The sequence below is a fragment of the Lethenteron reissneri genome, chromosome 43 (genome assembly GCF_015708825.2).
Source record: "Lethenteron reissneri isolate LAM-NWPU_2019-01 chromosome 43, ASM1570882v1, whole genome shotgun sequence".
Lineage (NCBI taxonomy): Eukaryota > Metazoa > Chordata > Hyperoartia > Petromyzontiformes > Petromyzontidae > Lethenteron > Lethenteron reissneri.
Window position 1 is genome coordinate 11,548,279 of NC_083821.1, and position 18,429 is coordinate 11,566,707.

The 18,429-nt window shown below is 48.5% G+C and overlaps 1 protein-coding gene across 4 annotated transcripts in view; it reads right to left on the reverse strand.

The window, feature by feature from the left end:
* Positions 1-2,354: 2,354 nt before the first annotated feature.
* TERT (telomerase reverse transcriptase) overlaps positions 2,355-18,429 on the reverse strand; it is a 57,609-nt gene continuing 41,534 nt past the window's right edge. For 2 of the 4 annotated variants that reach the window (XM_061569229.1, XM_061569228.1), the window contains 12 exons: positions 18,139-18,303; positions 16,951-17,046; positions 12,287-12,372; positions 11,487-11,600; positions 10,538-10,609; positions 8,870-9,061; positions 8,590-8,716; positions 7,899-7,960; positions 6,957-7,081; positions 6,048-6,101; positions 5,417-5,539; positions 2,355-3,155 (listed from right to left, as the gene is read on the reverse strand). In XM_061569229.1, coding sequence (XP_061425213.1) covers positions 3,064-3,155; positions 5,417-5,539; positions 6,048-6,101; positions 6,957-7,081; positions 7,899-7,960; positions 8,590-8,716; positions 8,870-9,061; positions 10,538-10,609; positions 11,487-11,600; positions 12,287-12,372; positions 16,951-17,046; positions 18,139-18,303 — 1,308 coding nt within the window. In that variant the 3' untranslated portion in view covers positions 2,355-3,063. Of the gene's footprint in view, positions 3,156-5,416; positions 5,540-6,047; positions 6,102-6,956; positions 7,082-7,898; positions 7,961-8,589; positions 8,717-8,869; positions 9,062-10,537; positions 10,610-11,486; positions 11,601-12,286; positions 12,373-16,950; positions 17,047-18,138; positions 18,304-18,429 lie in introns of those variants that run through there. The other 2 variants (XM_061569230.1, XR_009756346.1) reach the window with 2 other exon arrangements.

An 18,429-nucleotide genomic window follows, 5' to 3' on the forward strand; every position in this document is an offset into this window, starting at 1 on the left:
CTGGTGAACATGCAATAGTACTACGAACATAGATGGCAATTCCACCTCCTTTAGATCCTCGGTCAAGCCGAAAAAGGTTGTAGTTGTCAATCATAATCTGCAAGTCATTGACAGCAGAGCATTTCTGTAAAGCAAAAAAAATTCCGGGTCCAGATTTGCCACTTCTAGTTTTCGTTGGCTAAATTGAATCACCATCCCTCTGATGTTGACGTGTAGAACACCAACACATTTTCTACCAGAAAAATCAACATAATTACATGAGTTCTTTACATGCAGACCAGGGTGAAGCTCAATACCTCCCAGAAATAAGAAAAGTAGAATTAATAGTTTGCACTGATACTTTCTGTGAAAGGATGAAGAGCGGCGAACCTTGGACGAATAACAGCAGCTCGTAGTTGTCGACATTTTTAAGAGCAGAATGAAGTTTGGAATGCGAGCTGGTGAAGTAATGGGACAGAGATAGGGTTTTAAAGGATCCAATGATGGAGTGTAGAAGTGGCTATGAGCTGTTTTCCTAGCAGATGTAATAGCAAACGGAGCATCAAGTATGGACGAGAAATAACGAGCGTAGTTGGTGGTAGAGTTGAGTGTGGCACTTCATATGGCCGGGAGGGACAGTAGTTGGATACACAATAGAAGGACTGCCCTCTTTAAAATATCACGGGTACACACAGTTAAACACGCAAGTGAAAAAGTACATATTAGCCGAGCGCGAGTAGTTTAACTTTTTGTTGCATACGCCGCAGGCGTAGGGCAGGTCGCCCTTGTCGAAACGCGTGTGCTGTGCCAGGCACTGGGGCCAGAAGGCGATGTGTCTGCCATGTGGTGCATGGTGAGTTTGCCCAACTTGGAGAATGCCGCTCCTGCCGCTGAGAATATCTCAGTGACTTTTGTAGATGTGGACATCACTGACGCGGTTGCCGAGAATTGCGCGGGGCCCTGCAGGCGCAGCAGCGCGACGTCGTAGTTGGACGACTGGGTGTCGTAGAGCGAGTGGAAGTAGACCTTGTCCACCATCAGGTAGGGGGTGATCATGGACGGCTGCTCCACCAGGCCGGCGTACGCCTTCCACAGGCCCAGCAACGTGTTGTGCAGGACGCAGTGAGTGGCCGTTACCACCCATGAGGGCGCCACGATGAACCTGCCGCGCACAAGCGACGCGTCGTAGTGCAGCGACACCTGCCACGGCCAGCAGCCTCCCGCCGCCGGGCGGCCCCCCACCACTCGCTGTCGTAGCCCATTGAGCGGCAGCTGAAGCGGGAGAGGGCGTCGCTCCAGCCGTCCGAGCAGGCGAACCCCCACAGCCCATGGGGCCCCGACACGAACACCTGGAGCACGCGGGCAGGGCTCCACACTTGCATGCAAGATGAAGCTACTGTGTTCCGTGTGCCATCACAGCTCACAGCCGTCTGCTTCTCGTTGAGGTAGTAGACGGCGAGGAAGATGCCGACGCCGACGGCCGCCATGGAGAGCATGATGGAAGCACAGGAGAGGTGGCGTTGCAGGGCGTGCTCCTGGCGGCACGCTATTAAGCTGGAGAGACTCGTGTCTTTGGGCGCGGTCCTTTGTGTGGAGCCAGGAGCAGCCACAGCATGGTCAGACCGGCGTGGTGTTTGAATGGAACAGATCGGCTCTACAGTACAGTAGTTGCCATATATTCATAACAGTGGGCGAAGTTTGATGTTGATTGGCGTGGCTCTGCAATCCACTTCATGGGCCGAGTCTTCTGCGCGAGAGTAGGTGTTATCACTGAGCACATGCATCGATAGGTCAATTCTTAATTACAAATGTTTGTTTTGTTCATTAAAAAACTCATGTAGATTCACAAAAAAAGGATATTTTGGATTATCCGCAATTTTTTATGATCCTCCGCTGCCACCTCACCCCCTAAATTGGCATGGATAATCGAGAGTCGACTATACTGGCATTGCAAGTGTAATAAGAGCGCCATCTCCTGTATTATTGTGGGGCATACATTAATGTATACAGTCCACGGTTTATCCATAGTGGGGATTAAATCTGGGGTAAAGGTGATGGGTGGATCTACCAGGGAGGCCTCTGGAACGTTCCCGAAAGTTCCAGGAGGGGCGTGGCCAGAGGCGGGGCTTAGCCTCCGGGGAGCGAATATAAGCCGGGGGCAGAGTAACGTGAGGGGTCGGTGTTGAAGATTAAGAGGAGCTCCCCGTCGCTGCTGCCCCGCCATCTCCATCGGCCACATGGCGGCTCTACCTCCAGCCGCTCAGCCGCTCCCTAGCGCGCCGCCAGCCAGCGGCGTGTTGGTGAGCGGGTGAGTGCCACGTGGCGCGGGGCAGCGCAATCACAAGAGCGGCAGACATCCGCGAAGAGAGAAGAGAGACGTGGCTGTACCAAGCTTTATTAATAAATAACCTGAAGTCATATTCCGTGTCGGAGCCACTCATTACACAAGTAATTAATGAGCAAAATTCGTCAAGTGTAAAAATACGTTGGAAGGTAAAAAGGAAGACGACGTCTATGTGCTTGTTGCCTTTGTAACCAGGTAATTTAGCTTCAAGATAAACGGTTCCATTGGCCTTGACAGACAGGGCCAGGTAGCTTCTGAAAAAAGCTATAAAGCTCAGTTTAGTTTTAAATAGTTAACATTTTTTGTGATTTGCTTACCCTTCCGATATCTTTCCTATACTTTGTTGATTGTTAACTTTTTTACCCGCCCCTATTGGACATCTGTACAAAGAACTTCATAGCTCATCAGATTTCTCCAGGATAAAGAAATATTGTGATTCTGACGGTGGGTATGGGATGTAGATGTACCCCCTATTGTCTTGTCTTGATGACCTAACAACGTGGTATGTTGTATGATCAAAGTGTCACAGGTATCTGTTTGATGAGAACCCTCATCATCGAGATGGCCCCCGAGGAGGACCTGGAGGGCGGAGGTCTGCCTTGTTCCGTCCCGCTCATCCCGAACCTTGCCTTTGTCCCGGCCCGTACTCAGTCCATAATGGTCTTGGGACTGAAGTGCCAGGTCGCTGCAACACTGTTAGGCCGCAGTGTCTCTAAGCACTACCACAGCTGTGCTGGCGATCACATCAGTATGTTGTTCCATTTCATGGTGAGCACTTTGGAGAGGCAATGCTGGGTGGTTGGAGGCAGCCTTGCGAAGGTCCTCTTTTTACCTGGGAATGTGGGAGCATGCAATGACAAGGACAGGAGAGCAGTCGTTTATGGGTTGGCTGGGGGTCAACCCAAAATAAAGCCGACACGAATAGATGAATGTTACAAAATCCGCCCTTCTGTTCCCCACATATGTACGGCCGTGTATACAATAGAGCGTGTTTGTTAAATCTTGACTTAAAGCTTTCGTGACTGCAGGAATTCATACTCTTTGGATCTTTCGGTAAAGTCACGTAGATAAAAAATGTATAAAAAATCACGAAGTTTCGATCGCAACACAAGCAATCGTCATCAGGTGAAAAAATATAGCAAGAGAGCTGCTGAAGCAGGGTGTTATATAGGCCTGAGATGGGTGCAGCCCAAGGTTAAGTTGGCGGGGATAGAGAAGGAAGATCGATGGCACCCCAAAGCTGTTGGGCTGAGATGGGTGCAGCCAAAATGGCTGCACCCATCTCAGGCCTCAATGTGGCGGTAGCTACATTGACATGCCAATCTCTCACAATACAATAGCCAGACAGACAGGGCCAGGTGCGGGGAGAGAGTGTTCGGGAAGAGGGGCGTGGCCGGATCGTGAGAGGGATAAAAGCCGGCATGGAACAGGGCTCTGAGCTGCTGTTGTGGGGGAACCAATGGACTGCCGTCGCCATCGTTATCTTGGAGCAGGTCGTCTTCATCGTCCTAGAATGGGCACCTTGTAGTCTTGGAAGGCTGGAGTTATATTGTCTCTGTGACTGCTACGCGTCCGCTCCTGTGTAGCTAGCCAACTACACAGCGAGCGTTGCGGAGAGTCACATAAGTTACCCAAGCGTATAAAGTCACTCGCGGTTACTCGTTAAGTTATCAGTGAGTCGGCCAACTTCATTCATAATAAATATAACTGAACAAGAAGGTGTCTCTGAGAGCTATATTAAACTTGTGTAGTGACTTGTTAGGTCACTGCCGTGTGGGCCTACACACACACGCGTGACGTCACTATGTGGGAGAGCGTCACTACCTCGCGCGGGTCTGCACGCACACACACATGACGTCACTACATCTGTATGCTGGAATGACGTCACGGCCGGATGGGGGGGGGGGGCTCTGGAGGCCGTGGGTGAGTACCGCGGGGGTTGTGTGAGGCCGTGGCACTCTGGATGAACCCGGCTGGACACGTGACCGGATCAAGGTCCGAGCACAAGGCAGATCTGAAACACGGCAGGACTAATACCTCCGCCGTGGCTGACCATTGCTATAACGCTGTGGGCTCTCATGATATTGTTTTTTACGAGACCAAGGTGCTCTGCAAACCTTCGGGCTACTATCAAAGGTTTGTTCATGAAGTCATCCAGATATATAAACATAGACATAACTTCAACCGAGAAGATTAATACAAATTGAGCAATCATTGGAAGGATGTTATTAACCAGGTAAAATCTTAACTGCTTTATAGTTTGCATTCATATCCGCATCTCCAGTTTCTTCAGCCTCCTACCCCCCAGCCCCACTCACTTCCCAGCCCCGGCATTTTGTTGTACTCGTGTTGGAGCTTGCACTTCTCCACTCCCCCTACCCCACAACCGCACCCTCTCTATCTCTGCTCCCTGGCTCCTCCCCCCACCTCTCTGACTTATATAGCCTCTTGTTACAAGCAGCCCCCTTTTGCCCACTTCAGCAATTGTTTCCTTCTGTGGTTGTCCCACCTGATGACGGGCGCTTGTGTTGCGCCCGAAACGTCGTGATTTAATTTATTTTATTTTATACCTACATGACTTTACCGAGAGAACCAAAGAGTATGCATCCCTGCAGTCATGAAAACTTCAAATCTAGATTGAAACGCCTCGTGAAGAAGAAGAGTCAAGCCTCAAGTCAGCGTGGCCAACCAGTAGCCCTACTGGCTTGGCCACGCTTGTTATATCAGAACGTCAGTGTTAGCGAGTGTTGTGTTTTAGCGAGGATAGGTCGGTGGTCACCACCCTATCTTAAGAGTTACCCATTGTGTTAATAATAAAGTGTTGCCTCCCAAATTCTGTGTGTGCGCCTCTATCGAACCATTTCACTTGTAATAATAAAAAATACGAACCTATAGCTCTTTGTAAATCCCTTGCCGGATGAAGGACTCCCCACACTGTGTCAATGAGTTACCCATGATTCACCACACTGGTCAGGGCACATTGGTGAAGTGAGGGGGCAGGACCAGTTCATGGTCTCAGCCATTGTTGGGAATCAAACTCAGGATGCAAGGTTTAAACCACAGGGCGCAAACAGCCGTTCCACCACTACTCACGCCAAAGCAGCAGCCCCGGCAGGACGGTGTAAATCGCCCGGTGCTGGCTCAGCTTGCTGTGGAAGGCGCTGTAGCAGAGGCACGACACGGCGTCACGGTCCATCTGGGGCAGCTGCCCACGCCCTGCGGAAGCGGTGCCACGGTGATTGGTATCTCCACATGGTCCGCGAGCGTCACACTTCAGCCGCCAATACCTGGGTTCTCAAGAGCGGAGACTTCCGCTGCCCTCCTGCCCCTCACGGAATCAATGCTCCCCTTTGCCAATTGATGAGTCGGTGGGTTCAGAGTGAAGCCTCAAGCTAGGTGAGGATGCACAGTGATGCAAACGTGGAATTTATATGCGAAAAGACAATGCTTGTTTAATTTAACAATGGGAAGAACAAAACATGTATTTTAATCTCAAATTTGCTTGTAAAATAGGTATATATATTACTTCGCACGAAAATGTAGCCAGCTTAAGATTACCAAAATTACTTAAAAATTTTGTTTAACCGCACATGGCTGCCCAGATTCAAATTGAGGCTCAGAAATAACGTATCTTGTGGCACACACAGCCTTCTCCCCAATAGCATCTTCAGTCACCCACACGTTGTCGTGATGGCATTTCCCTATGGGTGGTTGGTGTCATTACCTCCCCGTGTAGGATTCACCAGCTCAGATGCACGCTTGACCTGCCCGTAGTACTCTGTGGGGTTAATGCATAAATATGCGCACGTGCCAAGCATTACGTGTGTGTAGACGGCAAGAAAACATAATGCAAAATTGCATAGTGAGACACACTTGCACTGGGGCTGAACTGACTCTCTAACAACTGTCTCATTTATATCCTTAACAACTGTTACATTTGTGTTAAGAGACAACACCAGAACTAAACTAAACGATTACCACTTCCCCAATGCACAGCTGACCTCTGAAAAAATTGTTGTGACGTTAATACAAGTCACAGGGATGTAAATAATACACACACTCAATATAAGAGGCTTCAATAAGCCATTGTCCCAATCCAAGAAGCTAGGCAACAATTACTCGAGTGCTTCCATTAACAGCAAATATTTTAGAGACGAGTTTTAGTTTATTATTTACAGGATGTCACTGCAAGGACGTCTTGGAGCAATAGTGCAATTGGTAGCTCGCTGCGCTACGAACCCGGAAACCCAAATTCGATTCCCGCTAATAGCGAACATAAGTGACGATTATCTGAACCAGTCCTGGGTTTTCCTAGGTCGACTCAGCCTCAAATTACCACCTGGTGCGATGTGTAAACATCGCCACTCAGGAGAAAAAGTTAGCTGGGCATGGTGCTGGCCACCCACCCCCTCATGTGTTCTGCCAGCCTTCAGAGGTGCTCGCTAACAGCACATGTCCATACAGTCTATTAAGGCCATACGGGGGATCTTGTGAGTTAAAGTGCAGTTGAACAGAGCTACTTGAACATCCCATGTGGCCCCGTTCAGGAGAGGCTTCCCCCACCCCTACTCTACGATTTCTTGGTGGGGTGGGGGGTGGCATGTCACAAACACCGAGGTGGCCGCTCGCTCACCTTTGTTGTGTTTGAGGAGCAGTGCAGAGACGCAGGTGGCCGTCTCCTCGACGACGGACAGCAGGAAGCCGGGGTTATTGCCAGCCTTTCCGAACAACGGCAGCCGGCGCACGCACGCGTGGAACCTGGCCGGGGAGACAAACACCGCCGCGTCACGCTGCCGACACGCGCGGGAACGTGCGCCTTGATACTTGTCCAAGCAGGCACACATAAAGATCCTCGTGTAGCCTTAACAGACTGTTGGGGTAAGTCCTATTAGCGATGTTTACATACTGCACCAGTCACTTACGGGATGCCCAGGACGGGTTGCGATATACGTCTCTGCTATTCACCGTGAGCGAGAATCGAACTCAGGTAGCCAGGATCTTATCGGAGTGGGCAAACTACTGCCCTGCTGCTCTCGAACAACAACAGCCGCCATTCGCCACGATGTGGTGGTGATGTCATCATGGCACTTGTGCCAGGCAAGGTATACCTTGAGGCCACGTGAAGTGAAGAATGCTCACTGGCAGGACATCACAGGAATAGACCAAAGTGCCATGGGTTGACTGACTGAGATGACTGGCAGATGCACCAACTGTGCTCCCCACTGAGACAACTTGCTGCACGTTAGTGTGAACATCGCACCGTTGCCCTCTACTGTTCTTGGAGGGTGACTGCCTCCAGCTGCCCCGTCTCATCTCTTAACGGGCCTCCTCCATAGAGGCCGATCTTGACACTATTGGTACCGGTCCTCGGCAATTCCACTCAGCTCTACATCCTTCTGTAATTACATCTGCCCATCTCTTATCTAGCCCGTGCCATGCCCGTGTAGGCCCCTCTATCTGAGAAAGCAAAAGCTGCTTGGGTAGCTTCCACACAGGGTTACGCAGCTCATGAAAAGATAATGCCGCTCAATTAATCTTGAGCGACCGAGCGAGCCTCATACCAGAACAGCCTCACCTGTAAGCCTGAAGCTGTAGCGTGTGGTACAGGTTTATCATCACTATGAAGAAGCTGTTTATCTATGGGCGCACACGCAGAGCAGACCACGCGTGCGAGAGAAGACACTTAGCTGGTGGGTCATAATGTCTGTCGGCACTTAACCATGTATGTGAATCAATCGCAACACCAACATATTCAAAACTGGACTCCAGTAAAATGTACAATGCATAATTTGACATTGCATTCATAGAGCTGAGAAGATCAGAACTGGACTATCTGCTGTTCTGTGCACACAGTTCTCCGTGAACCTTTCTATGTACACCACCCCTATTACACATGGCCAGCGCATGAGCCACATGCAGTAATAGCAACTGTTGGTGGATAGACTCAGCCCATCATCCCCCTGGATAGTTAAAAGTGAGTACCACTTTGTGGGGAAGTCAACAGTGGTTGTCCTCATGGGAAAGACTCACCCCTGCCAAGGAAATGTGAGATTTCCACCACTGGCTCAGGGCTATAAACATGAGATGAGCACCTCCTCAAACCGTGGCAAATACGTTCACAACGGGATCACACGGCCAAGGCAACAAGGTTTTTGCAGTTTTGCCAACGCGTGAACCGGCCCCGCTGACTTTCCTTTGGCCGCATCGCCTTTTAAATTGGCAACACGTCCCCCATCGTCATCGGGGTCACACGCGACTGCCCTCACCTGCAGGTCCAGGAGGATGGGCTGACACTTGAGACGCAGCACGTGCATGAGCTTGGTGCGCATGGTTTGCCCCGGCTGGGAGGCGAAGCAAAGGCTCATGGTCCAACTGACCTGCACCTTGCTGTAGCTGCACACGGAAAAACATTGACGTGTTAACTCCGTCTGTCTGTAAACATCTGGGCATGAGCAACATTGCAGTTTGTGCCTCGTCACACGGAGAGCGACCTTTCCGGCGGGTCGAAGCTCGTGGAGGTATCGTCTCGCGTTGTCTCGCACCCACCTGGAGTAGTTTCCCAGCACCTCCAGTGTGCGGGTGTTGAGCAGGAGGCCGCACCACGGCAGGAGCCAGTGAAGAGGCAGCTGCATGAAGCCGCCGCTGCCGTCGCCGTTGTCGATCTCTGGCGCGAAGTTCACCACCGTCTTGTTGCGACTCACCGTGCAGCCATACGTAGGCATGCCGCCAAGCAGCAGCCTACACAAGACAGCACGGTACCGTGGTGTGCGGGGAGGGTAATCAGGGCTACCGGGAGATAGGGCAACAGTGACGGCTTATACGGGAGAACTCCATGGGCTGGTGTTCGTTTCTCTAAATCAGTCATTACATCCACATTACAATGTTATAACGATAATGGTCTACATTGTCAGCAGAAGGCAGTGCTGCGACATCTATTGTGCCGATCCATGTACCTCAACGGACCACGCTCCACCAATTTAATGTCTCAAACCCGCACTGACCACCGTGAAGTATAGTCAAATATCCCCCACAACCCGCATGCCAAGGGGAGGCCCTCATCCAGCAGGGGACTAACAAAAGAGCGGTCGATTTACAAGAACAATAACGATGATGTTGTTGTCCAGGAAAGCCTCACCGCGCCTCACACTGAACACGCAGCACACACACACACACGGAGAACATTCAGGCACACCGCTCCAACGTCCGCAGACAGGTTAATAAGCCCACTTGTTGTGCTGCCATCTCCTGGCCACCTCACAGCCAAGCGGTTGGTGGGGTTTTGCAAATCTGCACCATTAACCAACCCTTGCCTCCAAAATGGAACAAATAAGTTGGTGATGTTACTGGGGCAATGGGCATGATGCACAAGCTAAAATAACACAAAAAACTCGTTCGTCAATAACACTGTGGCCTTGAAAGGAAGTATTTATAATAGGCGACGTTTCGGACAATGGCCCTTCTTCAAAACACATCGCTGCACATTCCTCCAAAGTGCTGGCTCATGGGCGTGGTACCAGAAAACAGGGAGACAAAGGCGGAGTGGAGTTGAGTGGTGCACATTTTGCCTGTCACTCACTGAACTGGGTGTTGAACCTGCCAGACTACATATGTCAGCATGTGCTAGGAATCAATTTCATGTTGCTATTGGCAACAGTCAACACCCCTCGCTCTGATCAGCCACCAAACTGTTCAGTGCCCAGGCTGACCTATCGCAATCACCAGGGCTTACCGCTGATATCACCAATAAAACCTCTCAGAACCGACACATCTCCTAGGATGAGTGTAACGTGTTCCTCATAGTTATTACTACTACTATAATTGTTTAACCAAGAAACCCTCACTGATTCTCAAGCCTAATTTTCAGGAAGGTCCTGCCAAATTTTATATGTGGGTATCTGAAACTTCTTCTGCACTATACATAGCCAACTACGATAATTCGAGCTGCGGGCTAATCAGAGGTGCAGGGGGTGACGTTGCTGCTGTGTGTAATCCCAATTGAGTAAGTAGGTACTGTACCTTTTTAGCATGGGAATGTTTGGCCAATATCAGTTACATTGAATGTGTTTATATCTGCTGCTGGGATGTGTGTTTGTGTGTTTATATCTGCTGCTGTTTGTGTGAAACACGGAACCGGCGTTCTGCTGCCAGGGTGCACCTGTACACCCGGGTGTACGCGCTGGGTTTGTCGTGAAGTCGGGGAGCGGAGGCGCTCACCGGAGGAAGTGGTTCGCCTTGTCCAAGTGAGGAGTCACCAGCAGGAAATCATCGGTGAATCTCATGAGCAGACTGGACAGGCATGGCGGACACACGTATACAAATCATTATTTATCTCGGCATTTAAATGGCGCTGCTTAAATGCCTCAGTAACTCAAAGCACCTTACAATATTTGAAGGGCACCCCCAGTCGCAGCTGTCCCTGTGTGGCACAACGTGATGATTCAGCACCGGCCTGCAATTGGGCATGCTTGTAGGGGTGCGATGCTGCTACGTGTAAATCCCGATTTAGTCATGTGTGGGTATTTTATCAAATTTGGACCACGCCACCGGCCAACAATGGACGACTCTTTTCAAATGAGGTGGGGATATCCTTAACTTCCACTGTGAAGCAGCAGGTGGTGCGTATATTATGGGTACTACCCACCAGAGTATAACCTCGGGTGAACGCGCGACCGCTTTTTCACATCGCCACCCCAGATCTGTGGTGACGAGGAAATGTTGTCACCCTCACCTGGTATGCAGGAGACCATGGGTTCGATCCTGGACACTTACGATGCCTGTTGTATATTCTGAGGCTACGTGTTCTCTCTCCCGGTAGTGGTCGCATGTATTTTTTCTGCGGGTCCTCCGGTTTTTCCCTCCAGATTTAGAAACATGCGTTTAGATTATTTGGCTGTAACTATAATCCCTACATATGATGATAAGCAACTTCGATGAGCTATATCATGTGTGGCAAGGTCGCCTTTTAAAAAGAGCTAATAGCTTAGCGGGCTTTACAGAGTAAATAAAATTGTCTATAGTTTACAGATCCAGCATTAAACCTACTGCTGCTGCTCCAGGAGGAGGCACATCTGGCTGTGTTGTTGTAAAGTTATGAGCCACCCTTAAATAAATTGTCTGATTCTGTGTATAGGCTGGGCGAGTTGAGGTTGGAGGGAGGACACACCCATCCTGCTGCACGGTGGACAGCATCGACCTCTCCATGTGGGCGTAGCACAGGTTGCACAGCAGCGAAGACAAGGGGCTGCCCTGGGAAATCCCACGGCGCTGCCAATAGTACCTGTGGCGACAGCAGCGGCAACGCCACTTGAGAGCCGTGGCAACGCCACTTGAGAGCCGTGGCAACCACGGCGGTGCCACTCATACGGCGCAACCGTGAGCACCGTAGCACTCATGGCGGTGGCCCTCACGGCAGCAGGTGCAGCTGCAACAAACGCGTGCAATCTGTTTCTGGTAGTGAAGTGCCTTTCGAGGGTGAACACAGCCGCAAAGACACACGGTCACAACGTCACTGTGCCTGCAGGAGTGGCAGTGGATGAAAGATAAACAATCCTGAAGGGGGCGGTTGGTGTAACAGGTATCATCAGCACTACACTGGTGCCTGCACACGATGCGAGGTTGCCGAGTGGCGGTGTGAAGCCAGGAGGGAGCGGTGCTGGCTGCTCATTAACAATAGGCTATAGATTCACCTCAGACTAAAGGAGGAATCCGATGAGCTATAAAGCTCTGTCCAGTAGGGCCGGGTCAGCAAGTTCCACGTGAAGGTTTAGATATAAATAGATAAACACTGTGCATTTACCGGCAATGGTTACGATGGGGATATATGTTAAGGGGTGTAGCGCTCACGCTTTACAACATGTAGGGACGGCATGTGGATGGACTTGGGCCCACGCTCCTCCTGGCCTGTAGTAGCACGTAGCTTATGGTATTCCACCATTGGCCAGATTGTTCATCTTAAAATGTCACCTTTGGTCAATGATGATCACGTTGTTGAGGAGCAGTCGCTCGAGGGTCTCGAAGACCGTAACAGATGTCAGCGTTGTATCCCGCCACTGCAAAGACACGTCACGCAAGGACACGATGTGTGCACATATTTCCTTGACAGCACAAAACATGCATATCCATACACTGTCAACACAAAGACTTTCCCCTATAGCCTTTAACAGACTTTTGGGGCAAGCGCTGTTAGTGAGCACCTATTGAGGCACACACAGCGGGTACTCATTTAAGGCTGAGTCTCGGACTGGGTCAGATGTTCATCATTGAATATTTGTCATGAGTGGGCATTAAACTCGGTCCCCCGGGTTCATAACGCTCCTTACACTGCTCTGGACCGATCCCCACCCAGTTCCCTTAAACTCTCCACACTACGCCCCACCACTCCTCAACACGCCCCACAAATCCCCACACTGCTCATACCACTCCCCACACTGCTCGCTACCACTCCCCGCTTCCCAGACTGCTCCCTACCACTGCCGTGTCAGTGAAGGTCGCAAACAAATGTAACAAACACAAATGCCATTAACAGTTATGGTCCAATCGTTAACCAATGGATAACTCTGTTGGATAACAAGTCTGAGAAATATACTTAGCAGTCCCCAGTCTGCGATCGGCACAGGGTGATGTGACATCATCCATGAGAGTTCTGAATGGGAATTCCTTCTTCTCATGGCAGGGCGAATTTTAGAATTTGAAGATGATTCGGGGAATCATTAATGAGTCATAAGCGTAAGAACAGATTTTAACTGCTGAATAGTTGCATGTCTAATAATCGATATACGATAGGCCACGGTGTCTGACTGAAGAGTTGACCCAGAGTTACCACATCTGGGTAGGATGAGCCCTGCCTTGCTATCTGCAGGTATGCCCACTCTCATATTAGTTATGATACATAAGAGGTTTTTGGGTGAGATCGCGTAAATTTATAAATGTCGTTAAAACCCGCCACCACCCGACACAGCCTACTAGTAAGGGTTGTCATGTAAACAGAACATGCCAATTCGTCACTAGTACAGCACACCGGTGTGTTGGAGAGCCAAGCTACAACATTTACAATCTGAGTATGACGTTTCGCCAGTAATTACAACTATCTTCATCAGACGGCAGCCAGATTTGTGAAGTCTTACTGTTTCGTTCCTTCTATAGAGGCGTAGATGTGTTGACAATGCAGCTGCGCTCTTGCGCCATGTGGGGGGGTGGGGTGGATTAGTGAGCCAACGTACATTATGCGAGCCCTTTGAACTTGTCCTTCCTCTTTGGTTCTTTCGGTAAAGTCACGTAGAAAGAAAAAATAAATGTAATAATAGCATACGACGTTTCGACTGCAAGCAATCATCATCAGGTACAAATGAAAGAGAAAACAAACCTAGTAAACTTAGAAATATAATGCAATACAACACAGAGTCGGCAAACATAACAGTCAACACCCTACCTGGTTGATTACGTTCTTCCAAAGATTTCTAAATTTGAGAGAGACAAAACATAGACACGGAGACACATAGACAGACACATAAGCAGAGAGAGATAACACAGAGACACACAGAGAGACACACACACATAGGGACACAGAGAAACAATGCCTCTTAAATAGAGAGGGGGGCAGAGAGAGGGGGTGGGGTAGAGAAATTAGCATGTTAATGAGAGATTTGGAGCTTTCGTGACTGCAGGAATTAAGAGCAACAACACGAGGACACACACAGAGAGAGAAAACACACTTAATCAAACAAACTTAGTAAAATTTGGAAATGTAATGCAATGCAACACAGAGTCGGCTAACACACAGTTAACACATAGCCTGGTTGATTACAATCTCCAAAGATTGATAAAATTAGAAGTTAAGTGTGAAATTTGACAAACATAGACACACAGAGAGATGTGTGGAAATCCACCCCGAAGCTAAATTTTGTTTTCTCAAACTATTTCACTCTCTAAAATTTACCAGGCTCTCATATGTCCATTGGCTATTTCTTTCCCCCGGCCTCTTCTGTGTGTCTCTCTCTGTCAAATTTCACACTTAATTTCTAATTTTATCAATCTTTGGAGATTGTAATCAACCAGGCTATGTGTTAACTGTGTGTTAGCCGACTCTGTGTTGCATTACATTACATTTCCAAAAGATTTGCTAAATTTTGTTTTCTCAAACTATTTCTCTCTATAAAATTTACCAGGCTCTGATAGGGCCATTCGATCTTCTTTCCCTGGGTCGCTTCAGGGTAGATTAATCGACTTGCTAATTTCTCTGCTCCAGCAGCCCCACCTCTCTCTCTGCCCCCCCCCTCTCTCTCTAATTAAGGCCTCGACACAGAGGCATTGGGTCTTTGTGTGACTATGTTGTGTGTCTCTCTCTGCGTGTGTGTCTGTGTGTCTCCGTGTCTCTGTTTTGTCTCTCTAAAATTTAGTTCTACCTGATGACGGTTGCTTGTGTTGCAATCGAAACGTCGTACTATTTAATACATTTTCTTTATACGTGACTTTACCAAAAGAACCAAAGAGAGCGTTACCAGAGTGTCAAGTAACTTAATTGACTCGTTTACCGGAACCCTCGTGAACAGAGAGGTCACATCAAAACTTACGAGAATATCATTAAGGTTAAGCTTAATATCTTTAATCATATTTACGAGATGTTCAGAGTTTTTGATGAACGAAGAGGTCCTATCGATGTAGGGCTGTATTTGTTTTGTAAAGTATTATGCTAATTTGTACGTGGCAGAGCCTATTGTACTAACTATGGATCTTAATGGGATATCAGGTTTGTGAATTTTTGGTAGCCCATAAAGTCTTGGTGGTTTTGATGCCCTTGATTTGATCAGGTATTGCTCTTCCTTGGGAATTGATAATTTGGCAATGATTGCCGTTATTTTACGTTCCAAGGTGCTGGTTGGGTCTCGTTTAATTTCAAGGTAGGTACCTTCATCGAGTAAATCTTTGATTTTATTATCATAGTCCTCACGGAACATCACAACAGTTGATCGGCCCTTATCAGCAGAAAGATTTTGGATATGTTTACTTGCTCTCAAGTCTCTTAAGGCTTTTGCTTCACTGAAGTAAATATTTGGTTTTTGCAATTTGCTGTTCTCAATAATGTTGGAAACCTCGTGCCTAGTAATCTCAGCTTGATTATGGGGGAGATGTGTAACTGATAATTCCACTTCAGAAATTATCTCATCGAAAGGGATTGTACATTGGGCAACAGCAAAGTTAAGACCTTTATACAGGACTGAAACCATGTCGCTGGATAATTCAACGTTCGTCATGTTGTTAACCGTTTTGTTGATAAAATGTTCATTTTCAGTTGAGAGTTGTTTGTTAGTCTAGCAAATTTCAAAATTTGGGTAGTGTTAGTTTTGTTAAATACATTATCAGCTGATTGCTGTGTAATTCATCACCCCGCACAGAAATCTGATGCACAAACCAACAGGGCATTAAATACCAAAACCAAATCAAATAACAAGAGCATTGAAACTGCCCAAGTAATTAAAACGATCAAAATACCGTACATTGCGGGAGTAACTGATAAACTAGCCAGAGGTTTGGAAAAACAAAACGTCCGAGTCAGATTTGGCACGGTACATAAAATACAGAAATTAATATCTGGTACAAAAGATGTATTACCAAAGCTATCAACAGAAGGCGTGTACAGGATTAACTGCACGTGTGGTAAATGTTGTTGGGCAAACAGGACGAATGATCAGCACGAGACTAAAAGAACATCAGAGAAATATTAAATTCTCCCAAACACAACTGTCAGCGGTAGCAGAACATGCGTGCAAAACTAGCCACTACTAGCCAAGACTAATTAGAAAATCTATCGAAATTGAAAGAAATTAAAATAACTTTAATCGTTCGGATAGCTACAACCTTAGTGCGGTGTGGAAGCGAATCATCAAATAATAAATTATTTAAATGCATGCCTACAAAGGGCAGCGTACTTCAATAGGGATTACCATTGGTCGGGCTATTTTAATAAACACAAAAGACAGGAAGGAAACGTTCAAAGGGCTCGCATAATCCACATGCATAATGTACGTTGGCTCAGTAATCCCCCCCCTACATTGCGCAAGAGCGCAGCTGCGTGGTCAACACATCGATGCATCTATATAAGGAACGAAACAAGTAAGACTTCTCCACAAATCTGGCTGCCGTCTGATGAAGCTAGTTGTAATTACAGGTGAAACGTCGTACTCATATTCTAAATGTTGTAGCTTGGCTCTCCAACACACTGATGTGCTATACTAGTGACGAATTGGCATGTTCTGTTTACATGACAACCCTTACTAGTTGGCTGTGTCGTGTGGTGGCGGGTTTTAACGACACATTTATGTATTTACGCGATCTCACCCAAAAACCTCTATTATGGATATTGTTCACTAAAGCCTACGTGTTAAACTTAGTCATGATAATCTGTGCTGTATGTACTGCATGATGCTGCAACTCAGGAGAGTCGACCCACAAAAGCTTGCATTGTCAGGATGGTGGAATGGGCTCAACACACAGAGCTAGGGACTGATCCTGCAGGAAAGAGCTAATTCTGGGTGACCACCTCAAACAGACACGCAACTTTTTGTGACATCTCATCCAGGCAACCCTGCGCGCCTGTTAGGCTACAGAGTCACGGCCAGTGGCCTCCTCACCTGCTCCACCACGATGGCGTTGTGCAGGGACGAGCATGTCTGTTGCTGGCTCACGAAGCACGACATCTTGGGCTGGAAGTGCGTCGACGAGCACGCCTGTACGGGCACCACGCGCAGCATGAGCACCACTCAACACGCTCACATTGTCCAAAACCCAACACGTGGCCTCACACAATCAATCCCAGTAGCGCTGACATCCACCGCCGTCCTTGGTTAGTGTGTTGAGCCCGTGCATCCCACAATGGTAATGGAGCGGTGGCGCAGCGGTTAGCGCGCTGCGCTATGAAGCCAGCTACTCGAGTTTGATTCCCGTTCAAGGTCACCAACACCAGTGATGACTATCTGAACCGGTCCTGAGCCTTCCCAAGGTCGGCTCAGCCTAAAATGAGTACCTGGTGCAGTGGGTAAAGATCACTACTAGGGAGACAAAGGTGGCCGGGCTTGGTGCTGCCCAACCACCCCCTCGTGTGCCGTGCAGGCCTTTATAGGTGCTCACTAACAGCACTTGCTCCTACAATATTTTAACGCTATATGGGGAATCTTGGTAATGTCGGGCTTCACAGGTTTAGTACCGATTCACGACAAACACAGCTCTAATGGAAACGAACGGCAATCATAAATGTCTCACAGTCAATAACAAGTCACTCCAGTTATGTTTATGTTTCTATGAAGATGTAAAGACAGAAGGTAATGAGAAGGGGATTAGCATGGGAAGAGACTAAGGGCCACAGCGGGTAATGACAGGTTAAGGAACAGACAGGAGAACGATCTGAGGTCTATGAGAAGGATCAAGAATAGGGGCTGTGGCCAAGTGATAGAAGGGAGCAGGTGCGGATCAAGGACCGAGAGCCATCGAGAAGGTTCTAGAGAAGGGGCGTGGCTAAAGGTCAAGGGATGGCCATGCTGAGGAGAGGAGAGGCTCGGGGCTGCTGTTGGAGTTGGGGTCTTCGCCTGTCAAGTGTATGTATCTTTAATAAAGATCATCACAAGAATAGTGTCTCCTGGAGTCGTTACTAATTGAAGAATTTGTGGGCATTTAATGTACTATTGTTGGTCGAGTTTGCCTAAAGGTGCATTCATTATCATGAAATAAATCACTAATTCTCACAAGGACCATTCAGCGATGTAGCACAAGCACGAGGCTGTGGTGGGGGGAGCGTCGATGTGAAGGCCGTCAAGGCAGAGTACCTGCTGCCGGAAGGCTTTCTGCATGACGCCCTGGCGGTTGGCCCACACCACGACGTACTTGCGGATGATGTACCCATCTTTCGTCTGGCGACTGCCGACAATACTTTTTACCACGTCTACAGTCGTATTCTGGGGGATGGAGTCAAAGGCTCCTTTAATGTCCACCTTGGAGGGACGAGAGGGACGGCAGCACACAGATTAAAGGTCAGGGTGGTGCGGACGGCCGGACGAGTTGCAGGAAGGGGGGGCGGAGGGGGGCGGGCAGCAGCTCAGCTGGCGCGAAGGAGCAGT